At 45.2% G+C, this 13,288-nt stretch overlaps 1 protein-coding gene across 11 annotated transcripts in view; it reads right to left on the bottom strand.

Annotated features, from left to right (window-relative positions):
* LOC121598479 (sodium-dependent neutral amino acid transporter B(0)AT3) overlaps window positions 1-9,808 on the bottom strand; it is a 28,749-nt gene extending 18,941 nt beyond the window's left edge. For 5 of the 11 annotated variants that reach the window (XR_006005574.1, XM_041925403.1, XM_041925396.1 and 2 more), the window contains exons 1-3: window positions 9,647-9,808; window positions 4,010-4,221; window positions 1,204-1,637 (exon numbers count right to left, since the gene is read on the bottom strand). Coding sequence is in view for 10 of the 11 variants with exons in the window: in XM_041925403.1 (XP_041781337.1) it covers window positions 1,204-1,492 (289 nt within the window). In the remaining variant the exon portion in view is untranslated. The other 6 variants (XM_041925398.1, XM_041925397.1, XM_041925400.1 and 3 more) reach the window with 6 other exon arrangements.
* Window positions 9,809-13,288: the final 3,480 nt, after the last annotated feature.

Genomic DNA, 13,288 nt, shown 5'->3' with positions numbered 1-13,288 from the left:
TGTGAAGTCTTGGGGCGTCAGATGCCGCGCCATGTACTATCATTAGGGGTCCAGCGCTTGCTTCAAACACAATCGCCCAACGCGACAGCGACACCGACGACGACCTAGACTAGGTCGTGTGGCCGGCCCTTGTCGCGCTACTAGCGTTCCTATTAACGTGTCCACCAAATGCCGGCGCTGTCAGTATCAATCGAAGTGCGAAACGTGCCAACCAATGGGTGCTGATTGGAACAAATTTCCGTAATTGATACGTAGTGCAGTGAGTAACGCAAACAGTTGCAGCGCCCGATCGGGCCCATCGGGACCGGTTGGGTGTGGTGGAGGTGATCGATAATAAATTAGTTAGACCCTGCGTAGTTGTATTCAAGGGTAGAGGGGGTACGCTGCGTGTGCTGTCGGGGGAGAGGCACCTATTGTTGAATCGTAGTATCAGTTTAATGAAATCGGAACAAAATCAAAGAAATCGACGCGCACAAATCAAATTACGTTTGAAGGCATTTATTGTGATTTAAGATGTTGCAAGTAAGAAAGTTGTCTTTCAATTCGTTCCTATCTTTGCAGAAATTATATATCTAGCAAAATGTAGATAAAAAAATAAAAGTATTAAAAAAACGCGATAAACACGTCTTTCACACGTCTGTGGTTCTATAAACTCGTTCAATCTAAAAGGAGTCTTTAGATTGCATGAACTTACACAAACAATAATATAATATAAATGCCATTTGCACCTGAGTGAAGCCGTACCAGCACGTTTGACATGTTTAACACTGCCGTGCAATTACACCTTTTACACTTCAACAATAACTTTGGCTGACTTTTCTACGCCTGCAATTCGCGCGGGGTAACAGCTTCTTAGCGTGCGGCAGAACCGTTGCCAAACAAATAGGCAAGTGCAAGTGAAAAAGATTGGTTGCCAAAAACCGTGCAGCTTGGCAGGAGCGTCTCGCTGCTTGTGGGACAGACGCTCACGTGCTACGGATCTCCGCTGCATCTATCCGGGTAGGAAATTGATTTTAATTCAATAATTTATCGCCCTGTCCCGGCTGGTGCCTACATCTGGTCCCGAACGGTTTTTGGCACCGATTCGACCAACAATATCCCATTCAGAATGATCTAGGGATACTAATATTGATTTTCCTCTCTCCCATGATTTTCCCAAAATCCCCGGTCATTATGAGCAAAAAAAAAAACAGCACAACTTACCTCCTCCATTCTGCTGGCAAAGGTACGGAAACCGCCAGATGTTGCCAAGCCCGACCGAGTAGCCGATAATACTGAGGAAAAACTGCATCTTGCCGGACCAGGCCGCCCGGTCCGGGTCACCGTCGGGCAGCGCACCGGCCCCGTCCCGCGAACCGATCGAGCTGCGGTCCGGCGGCGACAGCATGATCGTGACACCGTGCGTACCGTCCCCGCGGGCGCGCGTGTTGAGCGGGGCCATCTCGTGCCCGTTGTTCCGCGGGCCCGGCACCCCGTCCACCTTAGTCGTCATCGTCGTCGCTGGGCGGGTCGTCAGTGGGTAACCGTTGTCTTGGCTGCGGATCCGTTGTGCACCACTTTACGATGTCACGCTTCGAGTGCCGATCCAATGTCACGGTTTTGGGGTGGTGTTGATGGATGGATGGCGCCTTGCCGAACTAGAGAGAAGGTAAGAGAGAGAGAGAGAGAGAGAGAGAGAGAGAGAAACAGAGAGTGAGACAGAGCAACGAGCAGATGAGACGTCACATTTAATTAGCACGCAATGATAGCAAACAATAACGTGTTCTTTTCGATCATTGTTAAGATGGGAATGGTCCCTTGGGGAGCACTGGTCCCAGGTTCACGAGAACTCATTGCTGTGGGCGGGTGACATCGCGCTATGGTTCAGTGCGCTGGAAAACGATAATAGCGAGCGTGTATGCATGGTATTGTGCCCTTTGGAGAGTGTGTGTGTATAAGTTTGGGAGTATGGGGGTTCTGAGCTTGTTCCAGCAATGTAATATAAATTATCCCTCGACCGTTGCTCGAATACAGTGTTTATTTATTGTGGGCCGTATGTCTTGGTTTGTTGGAGATGCATATTAGTGTGTTAGTGAGATTGGCAAGTCGATAGCGAGCACGTGCGTGGCTAAACATTCATTTTTTTATTTGCTCAAGAAAAAGTGGTTTTTCAAACTTTGTTTCGACTTTCAGCAGGAATTTTGTAGGTTTAGGTTTTAGTAAAAATATTTTTCAGATTTTTGCGAAATAAAAATTCAACGATATCTTTTGATAACTGATTATGGTAGCTCTTTGGTAGGTAATATCAATGTGATCCATTACAACTCTATTTTAACCTGTTGGTACCAAGCAATTGATGTTTAGTAAACAAAAAACATTGTAATTAAATAATCATGAGCAGTTTAGAATTTAAGTAATCTAAAGCCCTAATTTCAATGTGTTCTATCGCCTTTATGAAAAAGGACACTAAAGAGCCAATTTATTATCCTACTTCGACTGAAGACTTTAATTTCCAAAGCACAATCAGTCATATCCTGAAATTTGAGTTCAAATCTAGTGCAGAATCTGCAGAATTGAATATCTCAACAGTTTTATTATAACCTGCAGACATATGGAAAGCCGCTAATTTATTCTAAAAAGTGATTGATTTTGGATAATAATAAATTAATCTGTAAAGCCTACAACCAGTAAAACCTTAAAAATGTCTCATATAACAGCGTTTTTGTTTAGAAATATATCAACAATACAGAGAAAACTTTACCAAATGACTAAATTCTTATTCCCCCTGTGCGTATTTAATTTCATATCGTACCGTTTTTGTTCTATTTACTATCAAATATTGATATTGATAAGAAGTAAGTCGACAAAACACGTGCTAACCATATCACAATCAGCAAAGAAACATGTTTCTGCCGAATATGTTTTCCTCTACGTTTGTCGGCAGACCTAGAGCTGCTTGTCCGTCCACCATGACACGGCTCGTTATTGATATCATTATCATTTAATCACTACCCCCGGGCCGTACATGCGGGAAAGCAGACACAATGCCAGCAGACACGATCTGACAGTCGACAAAAGACCATTATCGTCAGACGGATCAAGAGATCAGGACGAAAGGGCACGGACGATCGTGAGCCGAAATGCAAAGGTGTACGAAACGCGCATCACGTTCTCGTCCCACCCGGGACCTAAATTGTGGATTTCGCACATAACAGGCGTGCTAAGCTTCGGCGAACGATTGTTACGGTGATGAGTTGAAGCCGTACACTTGCCTACGACTCGACAGGACATTTGGCTCCATCCTTGAGTTGGAGATGTTATATCGCACCGTTAGCGTATCAGAGCGTCGGAAGAATGCCGCGTAACGATCGTGGGACATAGGAAGGGAACCGAGTACGTACGTACGTGTCCATCCGTTCGTTTCGACGTGTGTACGAACGATGGCATAGCAAACAAGAAGCGAGAAAATAATCACCAAAAAGTGTACCGTTTCGTGTCTGGGTGCTTCAGAAATTGTGCCCGAAACCCGGCAACATATATAGGATAGGTTAGGTACTGTTAGGTGTTCGTATTAGGGTGAGACGTGACGCTGATGACTACTGTTCAGTGCAGACAATTATAGAGCATTTGGTTGTTTAGTATTTTTAGTATAAAATATAACTTATTGTTGAACTGTTGGATATTCCATGTACATTCCATTTAGACATCAATTTAAAGGATTTAGCTGCAATGTATTTTCTTAAACAACTATGCCTATTCCAAGTAATTTGGTTGAAGACAGCTACCTTCAGTTACTGAGATTGCAATATTCAAATTAAAGATATTAATGCTCAAGACTGGAAATAAGAGATGGTAGTGATGTAAGATAGTAGTAATATCATTGGCTAAAAGATGGGCTTTAAGTGTCTCTATAGGCTAAAGGTTTCGATAGATTATATATAATTCTAAAAAAATATTTCAGAACATTATTATCATAAAATATAAATCAATCTTTTCTCTCTCCGAAACGACTGGTATTAAATTGACTCACCTACAAATTGTAGACTTGTGGTTGGAGACTCAGCTGTTGACTTGTCCAAGAATAGGTGCGCCGCTGTTTGATCAATATTCTACGATATTTCTTCGCTTCACAACGCACTCATCCGCACAGACAACTTGTTAGCCACGATTCTATTAACTCTATGCACTTTAAATTACTTCTTGAATCACTTGCCTGCGGCAAACTTACACACGCTCACTTAGCTATAGAACGGCAAAGAAAAATATAATTAAAATAACGCATCCATTTTCATTGCCACAAACGGTCACAATGCCATAACAATCACTTTTATCACATTTTCCGTGGAATTAGGAACCCTTAAACCCATTAAGAGGGGGGAGAAAGCACAAACACACACAGACACACATTACGTCCTTGACACAGAGTTTATGGCATAACTAAAACCCCTGCTCAACCGAAATCCGCCAGGTGTGCGCAATGCAGCAGGAATCAACCGAAACACTCGCTAACCACGTATTTTTTCCAACCGCGACGTGGAGTGCACAGGGCGACGGACGTTAGCAGTCTGAATACAATTTCACTCGATGCGAAACGATGAGCAACCCGAAGGATGGTAATGCTGGGGCTGCCAGAATCCTGAAGACGTTGGATCAATGCGAAACGATGAATCAGTTTGGTGGGCAGCTCTTCTGTGCAAGTGGAACAAAATTTGCAAATGGAACCAGCAAAGCTGCGACCAATGCTGTGGCATGGGACAAAGGACGTTTGGTAACGCAGCGGGATGGCATCCCGCTATTGGAGTCGGAAAAGTTGGCCAACTGTTGGTGGGCACCATCGACGAAACGGAGAGATGATTTATCCGCAACGCAAATGGTGGCTTTAGTGTCGTTGGCCCTGGCTGACCTCGGAACCTCCGGGCGGGGCGGGGAACGGGCTATTGGAAGCGTATGAAAGCTTTTACATTCCCATACAGTCTCCCACGCAGCTGACCCCCCCCCCCCCACCAACACTGTCAATGGCTCTTTGTGCTGTGTGGGCTCCCGTTGGGCAAACCGCCGGAAGTGTGCCGCTGGTTCATAATCTCACTTCCGAAAACATGGGAATGGATGAGGCGGAGTTGAAGATCCGATGTGTGCGTTCAACTCCCGACAGAGTTTGCCAGAAAATAACGGGTAATGACCGTCCTTGTTTTTGGAACTGTTAGACAACTCCGGATGTAGTCCGAGGTGTTGGAGTTGGGGAAACGCTTGGGATAGTTTTCTGCTGGGACATTAATTGGTACTGACTGTCTCCAAATGGAACAAAGACATGTAAGGTTGTGTAATAGCTTTTTTTTTGTATCATCAAGAACTTGAGCAGTACTTGATGCTAATCTGTTGGGAATTTCTTCTATCATAAACCTTTTAAGGGTAAAAGTTTTTGATATTTTTGATGATATCTTTGTAGACCATTTAGTTCGACCATTTATTTGATCGCTTGTTTTACGACAGAGCACTGGTGCCGTCTCCAGTTAAATTCCAACCAACCTCAATGTAGCTCTCTAGAAGCGCAACATGTTGCCCCAGACACAATGGTGGAAGAGAAAGAGAGAGAGAGAGAGAGCAATCTCTTACAGCAAGAAAAGTGGAAAAAAGCAAAGGCGGTATGTGCAAAAGCAGAGCAGACCAAAGATCTCAGAAGGGGAAAAGGATATCCGTTCTGTCGATCGTTAACGCGGCATGCGTGCTTAAACTAGTTTCATGTGAAAAAGAAGACAAACATATATTTTTTCTCACTCCTAGCTGACGGATGAAAAGAGTGGGAGGGGGAGGAGAAGGAGAGTCATGGCTATGGGACTATGCTGTTGTCGTCTGAAGACAAGAACCTTGTTTCGTAGGACGAAGCGATGTCCGTTAAGAACCAAGTGCGGTGTAAGAAGAGAAGAAAAAAACTATGGCAAAAGCAGAATGGTAGTTTCACCCTTTAGCGAACGGTGCCCTGTGCGTAACTATGGAAACGAACAAATCTACCACACATGCTCACATGGGCACACACATACACATGCACACGCATCGTTCAAGGTTCTTGCTAACGGTTAACCTTTGTTTCCTTAGCTGGTGGGCTTTTGTTCCGTTGCTCCGTTGCAGAAGTTTTAGGCTGCAAGAAGGGTCACATAAAAATGACTAGGGGAAGAAAACTCTCGACAATTCAGAGCAAGAAAAAAAACAATAATTAAAAAAAAACAAGAACAAGAATTGAGTCGAACATGCCCGGCTTGCTTGCAAAAGAAAATGCTTAAACAAGCAGATATTATTTTTAGGTCTTCCGCTGCTTCCGCAAATATTGGACGCTTGGACGGCTGCCATCAGACGGCGCGGTTGTAGTTGGAAAGTTTTGCGTGTCTGTTTTATTGCTGGCCACGGTCCAGCTTCGCAAAAAAACCCTCCCTGAACGTCTAACAGCAGCACAGTGAGATGCTACTCTGGAAGAGGATGCTCTCCGTTTGCTCCCAGCAGTTGGAAGCGTTGGAATTATTTTCGTACGGACAAATCAACAACGTCCATCAGGAACAGGTGACCGGAAAGCAACGGATCACAGCGCGAAAAAAAAAATCTCTTACCGGACACAACTTCTTTGTGGGGTTTTACGCACTCTGGCTAGTGTTAGAGATTCGTTCTTGATTTTCTGGCCTTCCTTTTGGGGCCTGGAGATCGTACGACCGTCCTACGACCGACCGTCTCCGTACCACTAATTGACGTCAAACGATGAAAACTGCCAGTAGGTTAAGGGTGGGACCGCACGATCTTTGCGGTCAAAATAAAACACACAGCAGTTTCGCTTAATGAGGGATGGTTTTGCTTTCCTTTCACTTCTTCAGCAGCATCACCACTCCACAGCACACACCGTTTATGCACACACACACACACACGTTTTACACGAAAAGACAAACACTCAGACACGCAGACACACTAACGCAGTTGTTATATAATGTACTGCGACGTTCTCGGGATTAATGCGAGGAAAATCGAGGCAAAGTACGTCTTTTTTTCCTTCCTGGCAAACGCGTCCGAACAAATAAACAAACAAACCGCGAACTTCAGAAAGTCAGGGCACAAAACTTTCATCACGGTAGAAGGTTTCTATCCCAGCGCGTGTTGTGTGCATCCATCAACCTCCGGCTCCGGTCTTGCACCTGCTTCACGGACACTGTTTGCAACATCCGCCTGGTTCCGCATCTCCGCGCGCGATGCTGGATGAAAAATCGATATGTAACACTGCTACCTTCCCTGACTCCCCCGAAACACGGCTGGTTCTACGGCGAACCTCTGCGCTCGCCTCGCACGTATCGATACCGAACGGTGGCAGCGCTTGGTCACACTCGAAGCAACACCGACAACTGCTACAGCCGTGCGCGTACTGCAAACACCTGTGCCAGGCGTCTCCATCGACCATTCGGACCGAAACTGACAAACCCAATGGTTACTGTGTGAGCAGTAGCGGCGCATAGCAGCGCAAGGGCAGAGATAGTAATGTGGTTCTTCGGATGAATTAATCGAAGAGAAACAGGGAGAGCGAAGGAGATCCGAGAGAGAGAGAGTGAAGTTTAGCGTTCGGGACCGACGGACGGTTGCGAAAAAGTAATGAACTTCTACGCAAGGTTCTCACTCAACGGTTCGAGAAGATGTGTGGATGAAGCTGCTGTGCGGGAGCGGGATGCTCCTAGGTCCAGGATGCAGACGCGCACGGCCTAAGGGCGGGCATGTGGCTTCCTCTGTCCTTGGGTGCATTCGTTCGGGGTCTGTGCTGATGAAACCGCGTCGAGGCCACCGTGGTAGCACAGCTGAGTGGGACGTTAACGACCGAAAATATTAATAGGTCAGGCTGTGACGACAGCGGGACACGATGGGTCTTTATGGTTGAAGATCACATACGTGATTATGAAACGATTAGAGGAAAATGGGTCCTCTGCACGTGTTTGTTGGGATTTTCAAGAGAATTTTGCCAAGAGAGAGATAGAGAAGAGTAGCACGAAGGTTTGAATTCTTGATGGAATAGTCTACTCTATTCTTCTAGCATCTTTTAGATTAAACTATCTTTTTCTAATTATTCTAATCTAATTAGATAAGGTTTGAATTCTAGAAGGAATAGTCTACTCTATTCTTATAGCCTCTTTTAGATTACGGTCTGCAAGAGGAAATTCTAACAGAACTTAAACTGTTTCGGAAAGTTTCAACTGCTTTAGAGTGTGCTATTCCCCGATGCTATTTCCTCTATTCCACGGTTTCCGACCTCCACTCAAACGTCCAACAATCCAACTGTTTAAGATTGATAGAAAGCAATGATCATATTTCATCAATCACACCGCACACTGTTTACGCGCCAGGGGTTGATAAACAATAAATTCAAATCGTTGCAATCCTGCCCGGTGCAAAACCGGCCACCATGCACGTCCATCAATCTACCTTCCTGTCTGTCTGTGCGCCGTCGTATTCGCACTACCTGCGAGCGGCAAAACCCACCCCTGACAGCCGTGGCCATAATTCGCCTGCCGAAGGGACCGTCCAATGAATACCTAATGACTAGCCAACGCCAGGAGGCAGGATGGAATTTTCCATCCCTTCCAGCAGCATGGGGACGGGCACTCCCGGGCGGTAAAAGACCGCACCAACACACACAGACACGGAGGCGAACCTCGGACGAAGGGCGTGCGCGCGTGCTCACCAACACACACACACACGTATACGCGCGGGCGCTCCACACTCACACACACACGCACACCTCAAAACTGGATAATGTAGGACGGAACAAGGGACACTGGCGGGGGGCAACTGCCGAGAACCGGAAACCGTAAAGTACCTTTATCCTTTTACCCGCGTGCTAATGGCTGGAAGGCGAAATGGCAAAGAATTAACTAGAAAAAAAAACCACGCGGTTTTCCAAGGTCTCCAAACCGCGGACGTTTGACGTTACACTTTGGATGGCTACTTCGATCGGAAGTTTGCGATTTGGTACGAGCGTGAGATTCTCGCATTGGAGAAGAGGGAGGAGGGCACAATATCGAATTTTCTCCCAAAACGTTGTGATGCAATTATGATGTACCGTGCCGCGTTCGCCGCGTTCGTGCGCAGTTCCGACGTGCGGTCGTTATAAATAGTTTCCACAACTCCACGGCTGACCATCGTCACGGCGCGCTGTGCACTGAACCACCGACTGCACCCAGGTGGCAAGAAGGAAAGATACCAGAATTTCCTTCGAGGCGGCATGCAAAAGGTAGCTGCGATTGTTCCGTTTTTCGTCACATTCGCAGCGACGGGGCAGACAGGATGAACGGTGATTTTTGAGGTTATGTAATGGCTGTTCTAGTGAAGGCCGTGTGATGATTTATGGTGCTCCTGTCGAACCACGCTGTCGTTACAATTTCACCCGAGTAAGAGCAAGTTGAAGCAACAAAAGCAAACAAAAAAACGGAAATCACCAAAGTTTGGGTCGATAAAGTGTACTCCAAAGTGGATCGAAAGTTCTGCTTGCATCCATCACTCCACCATCAAGCAGCATGCTAATGAAAAGGAAGGCAAAACCTGGGGAGCAAAATCTCCATCCGCCCACCCACACACATGTACATTCAGTCGCAAACGCTCTGTATGTATACACCCCCACAGAGACACACGCGCGCGCACACACACACACCTAGTGGTATCGATTGACAGGAAAAGCGTTTCACAGCACCAAAAAATCCGTGTGCTCTCCGTGGCCGGTGGCGCAGATTTCTATCGCTCAGTGGCACGTTTCAGAACCGCCGGGAAACGACCAACCGTACCGTGGTGACTCGCGAAATGAACTGACTGTCGGGTACGGTGCACTCGAGATCGTGTGCGGTATGGATCCGACGGCGAAAACTCCCCGCGCTACAGAAGCGCGCGTGAGTGAGAGAGTGAGTGTGTGTGCGCGAGAGAGAGAGAGAGAGAGAGAGAGAGAGAGAGAGAGAGAGAGAGAGAGAGAGAGAGAGAGCTAGTGAGGCCCTTGGTTCTACGAGGGGGTTGCATTTGTCGTTGCCATTGATACCTATAGGGGTTGATTTTGGTTTGTGCAGGGTTCGTGGATCAGATTCGTTGATAGAGACGAAGGAGTACATTTTCTTTCGTAATTCCACTGGGATTTTCTTTTGTTTGCTTAACTAAATTCATCAAAGAGTCAGGAGGATGCTATTTCAGGGTGCATTACGAATAATCCCTTACTGCTAGACTAGGACTGTATGCACTCGAAACTTTGAGCTTTGTGATTTAATTTTCGCAGTAAACTAAATGTTCTTCTTAGCTGAAACAATCCGATTTTCAAATTATTTTTGTAGAGACTTTGAGCCTACTAGCTGCTTTCCCTTCTTAATCATCGATCGCGGGGTCTCCAAACTACGGCGTATCTGGCCCTGGAGAGCAAAAGTTATTATTTTGATTTTAAACAACTTTTTTTTGCGAAGCAAGGCGATCTGAAAAATTTGGAGACCGCTAAGCCTAATTGGACACCCTTAATGTAAGTCATAAATATTACAACTTGCCATGCAGCGTTGGGACTATTCTCGTGAGAAGCTAAGCAAGTGCGTTTTTACTGGGCCAGTCTGTCATTAGCTAACTATTTTGCAAACTAACAGTCAGCTAACAAGATGTAACTGTATAGGATTATGTTTCCATGCGTATGACTTAATACATCACAGACTCAAATCTGAAACACAAAAGATCACATCGAGATACCACCTTTGTGGGGTTTAGAGAGCCTTGGACTTCTACGATGAAAGTTTGAGATGAATTTGTATTGTAGTAAAATTAATGAAATGACTCCATGAAATCCATGAAACTCCATGAAATACGCTCAACCCCTGCAATATTTTTCCATGCAGCCGTTTTGAGCTACTCCCTGCAAACAAGCATGCGCCAACGAACGGGGGAGCCGATAGGCCTGGTCACTCTGGTCACTCAGGCTTCACCGGAGCTTGGATCCGGATCGGAAAAGCGTTGCCTTTCCCTTTTTGCAATCCACTAATTTTCACTCCCTTTCCTTTTTTGTTCTCTCTCTCTCTCTCTCTCTCTCGCTCTATCTCTCTCTCTCTTTTCTCTCTACACACATATCCATTTTAGATTCGTTAAGTTGGTTGGGAGAACTATGAATGAGAGAGTGAGAAAAGAAATCCTTGTTGGAGCGTTGGTTGGCTAAATTTCTCTACCTACCTAAGTATCCATACCTTTTTGACTGTATCTGTGTTTGTGCCTGTGTGTGTGTGTGTGTGTATTGAACAATTGTTTAACGCTCCGAGCTGTTTGACTGTGTGGGAACGAAATCCTGCAAGGACGCAAGGACTGTTTTTTTTTTGTTTTGTTGCGATGGGCTGGTGCCGCTGTACTGAAGCGGATGGGAACTACACCAGTGCGAACTTTGTTGAGGCTAGAAGGATTTCGAGGCGAGAACCGAAAAAAAAACATTTTCACGATAGGGGATTAGGCACGGGAATTTACAGCAGCACATTGCAATGAGTTTAATAGGGATTTGATGAGGTGAATTTGGTATGCAAAATGAGTATATTTGGTTTTTTATTTGAGAATTAAAATGATTCATCATTAGCTGAACATCAGAATTCATTAATAACTGCAGATAGATTATGACAAAGTATAACGTAAATAGTGTGTGTGTTTTTTTTACATCTTATGAATCCTATTACAAAGGGTTCAACTTGTACAAATACAAGTCAACGGCATGTTGCTCTGTACTAGTTTTACTGTCCTCGCTGTACAGAAACTAATGAATGAGCAAGCAATGGCCTGCCCGGTGTTTGTATGACGTCATCGCATCGCAGTAGGCGAATGTGGGACCCCAACGGGAAAAAAGGGAAAACCCCCTGTGCCAGTGCATAAACATCATTTTACATAATCGCTCACGAGGTGTCCTGCGAGGAGGGAAGGAAAACTGCGGCATTTCAGGTTTTCCGCTCATTTCATACCGGAACTGGGTTAGGTTCACTGGGATCATTAGGGTGGGAAGAAATCGAAAGTATTAAACAGGATTCATAAGGGGGTGGAGGTGTGATTGGGAGGGTTTGATGTGGTTAGTAAACGGTACACAAACCCACAGTAATGGTTTAAACTTTAAAGCAACACACGGTTGAAAACGGCTATACCTACATAGGCTAGTGAGTGAAGGGAAGCGTGTGCGTTAAACGCCCTGTGTGTAACAGAGCACGTGTTCGGAACAAGACGTTGCAGATTTGAAACCGAAAGACAATGATGATTGCATGTGGGAGGGCTGGTTTGTTACAAGACGAGGTGAGACAGAAATAGTTTCTATGTTATATCGTTACAACATAGAAGGACTCACCGAAAGCAATTAACTGCGATGTAACCCCTTTTTTGCTGTAGGTACAACACTCCATTGTATCACTCTCTATTGCTGTGACTCCAGAGCGGGTGTACACTAACTGGTAGTTGTTGGGGAGATTACAGTAAAAGCTTAGTATAGAAGTAAGGCTCGCAATAAGCTATTACAAGCTTTCATTTTAATTTACAGGGTAGAGTAAGTTCATAATATTTACTTAAACTTAAATCGAGCATATTCTACAGTTTATTGGCTCTGTTATTTATAGTTTATAATTGAATGATTGACATGACTCATATAAAAATGAATAAAATTTAAGATTAATTCTATATATCTGGATGTTTGGATGGATTTTTGTGTCTTTCTTAAACTCACTTCGTAAGCCACTAAAACCACACTTTTAAAGACAATAGCATAGCTCCTCCGACCCAATTGCACTCAAAACCCCATCTGCCCAACTTACATAACGTGTTATTCTTTCGGAACAGAATCTTTAGAACGCAATACTTACGCCGTGGTAGCGTTGTTTTTTTTTTGTTTTGCTCCATTCACATGGTCGCGGTGGCGTCTCCACCAAAGAGCGGTTGAGGAACGATATGAATTGTCAGGGCTTTTCCGTCGATGCCTTACTTACGTCATTAGCTTCCCAACGGTGTCCAATGGGGAGGGAGAGTCTACCTCCCTTTCTGGTCCACCAGGAAGTTCGGAATCAGCAAGGACAGCAAGCAAGCTGCAACAGCAACAACATTGACATCAATCATCAATTTCACTTCCACGTGCGGGTTGCGAAGAAGAACCGACACGACCACCCCGCTACTGCTACTGCGCCTCACACTGTAACGGGAACAGAGCCAAAAACGGAATGCCGGCTCTGTTGCGGTTTCGCATTTTACCGGAAACTGTGGCACTGTAAATTGGGTGAGAATTTCAATTAATTTCCAATCAACGACCGATCGATCCGATCGGTGGCGC

This window comes from Anopheles merus, chromosome 3L, assembly GCF_017562075.2.
Source record: "Anopheles merus strain MAF chromosome 3L, AmerM5.1, whole genome shotgun sequence".
NCBI lineage: Eukaryota > Metazoa > Arthropoda > Insecta > Diptera > Culicidae > Anopheles > Anopheles merus.
This window is presented reverse-complemented; position numbering and strand designations above follow the sequence as displayed.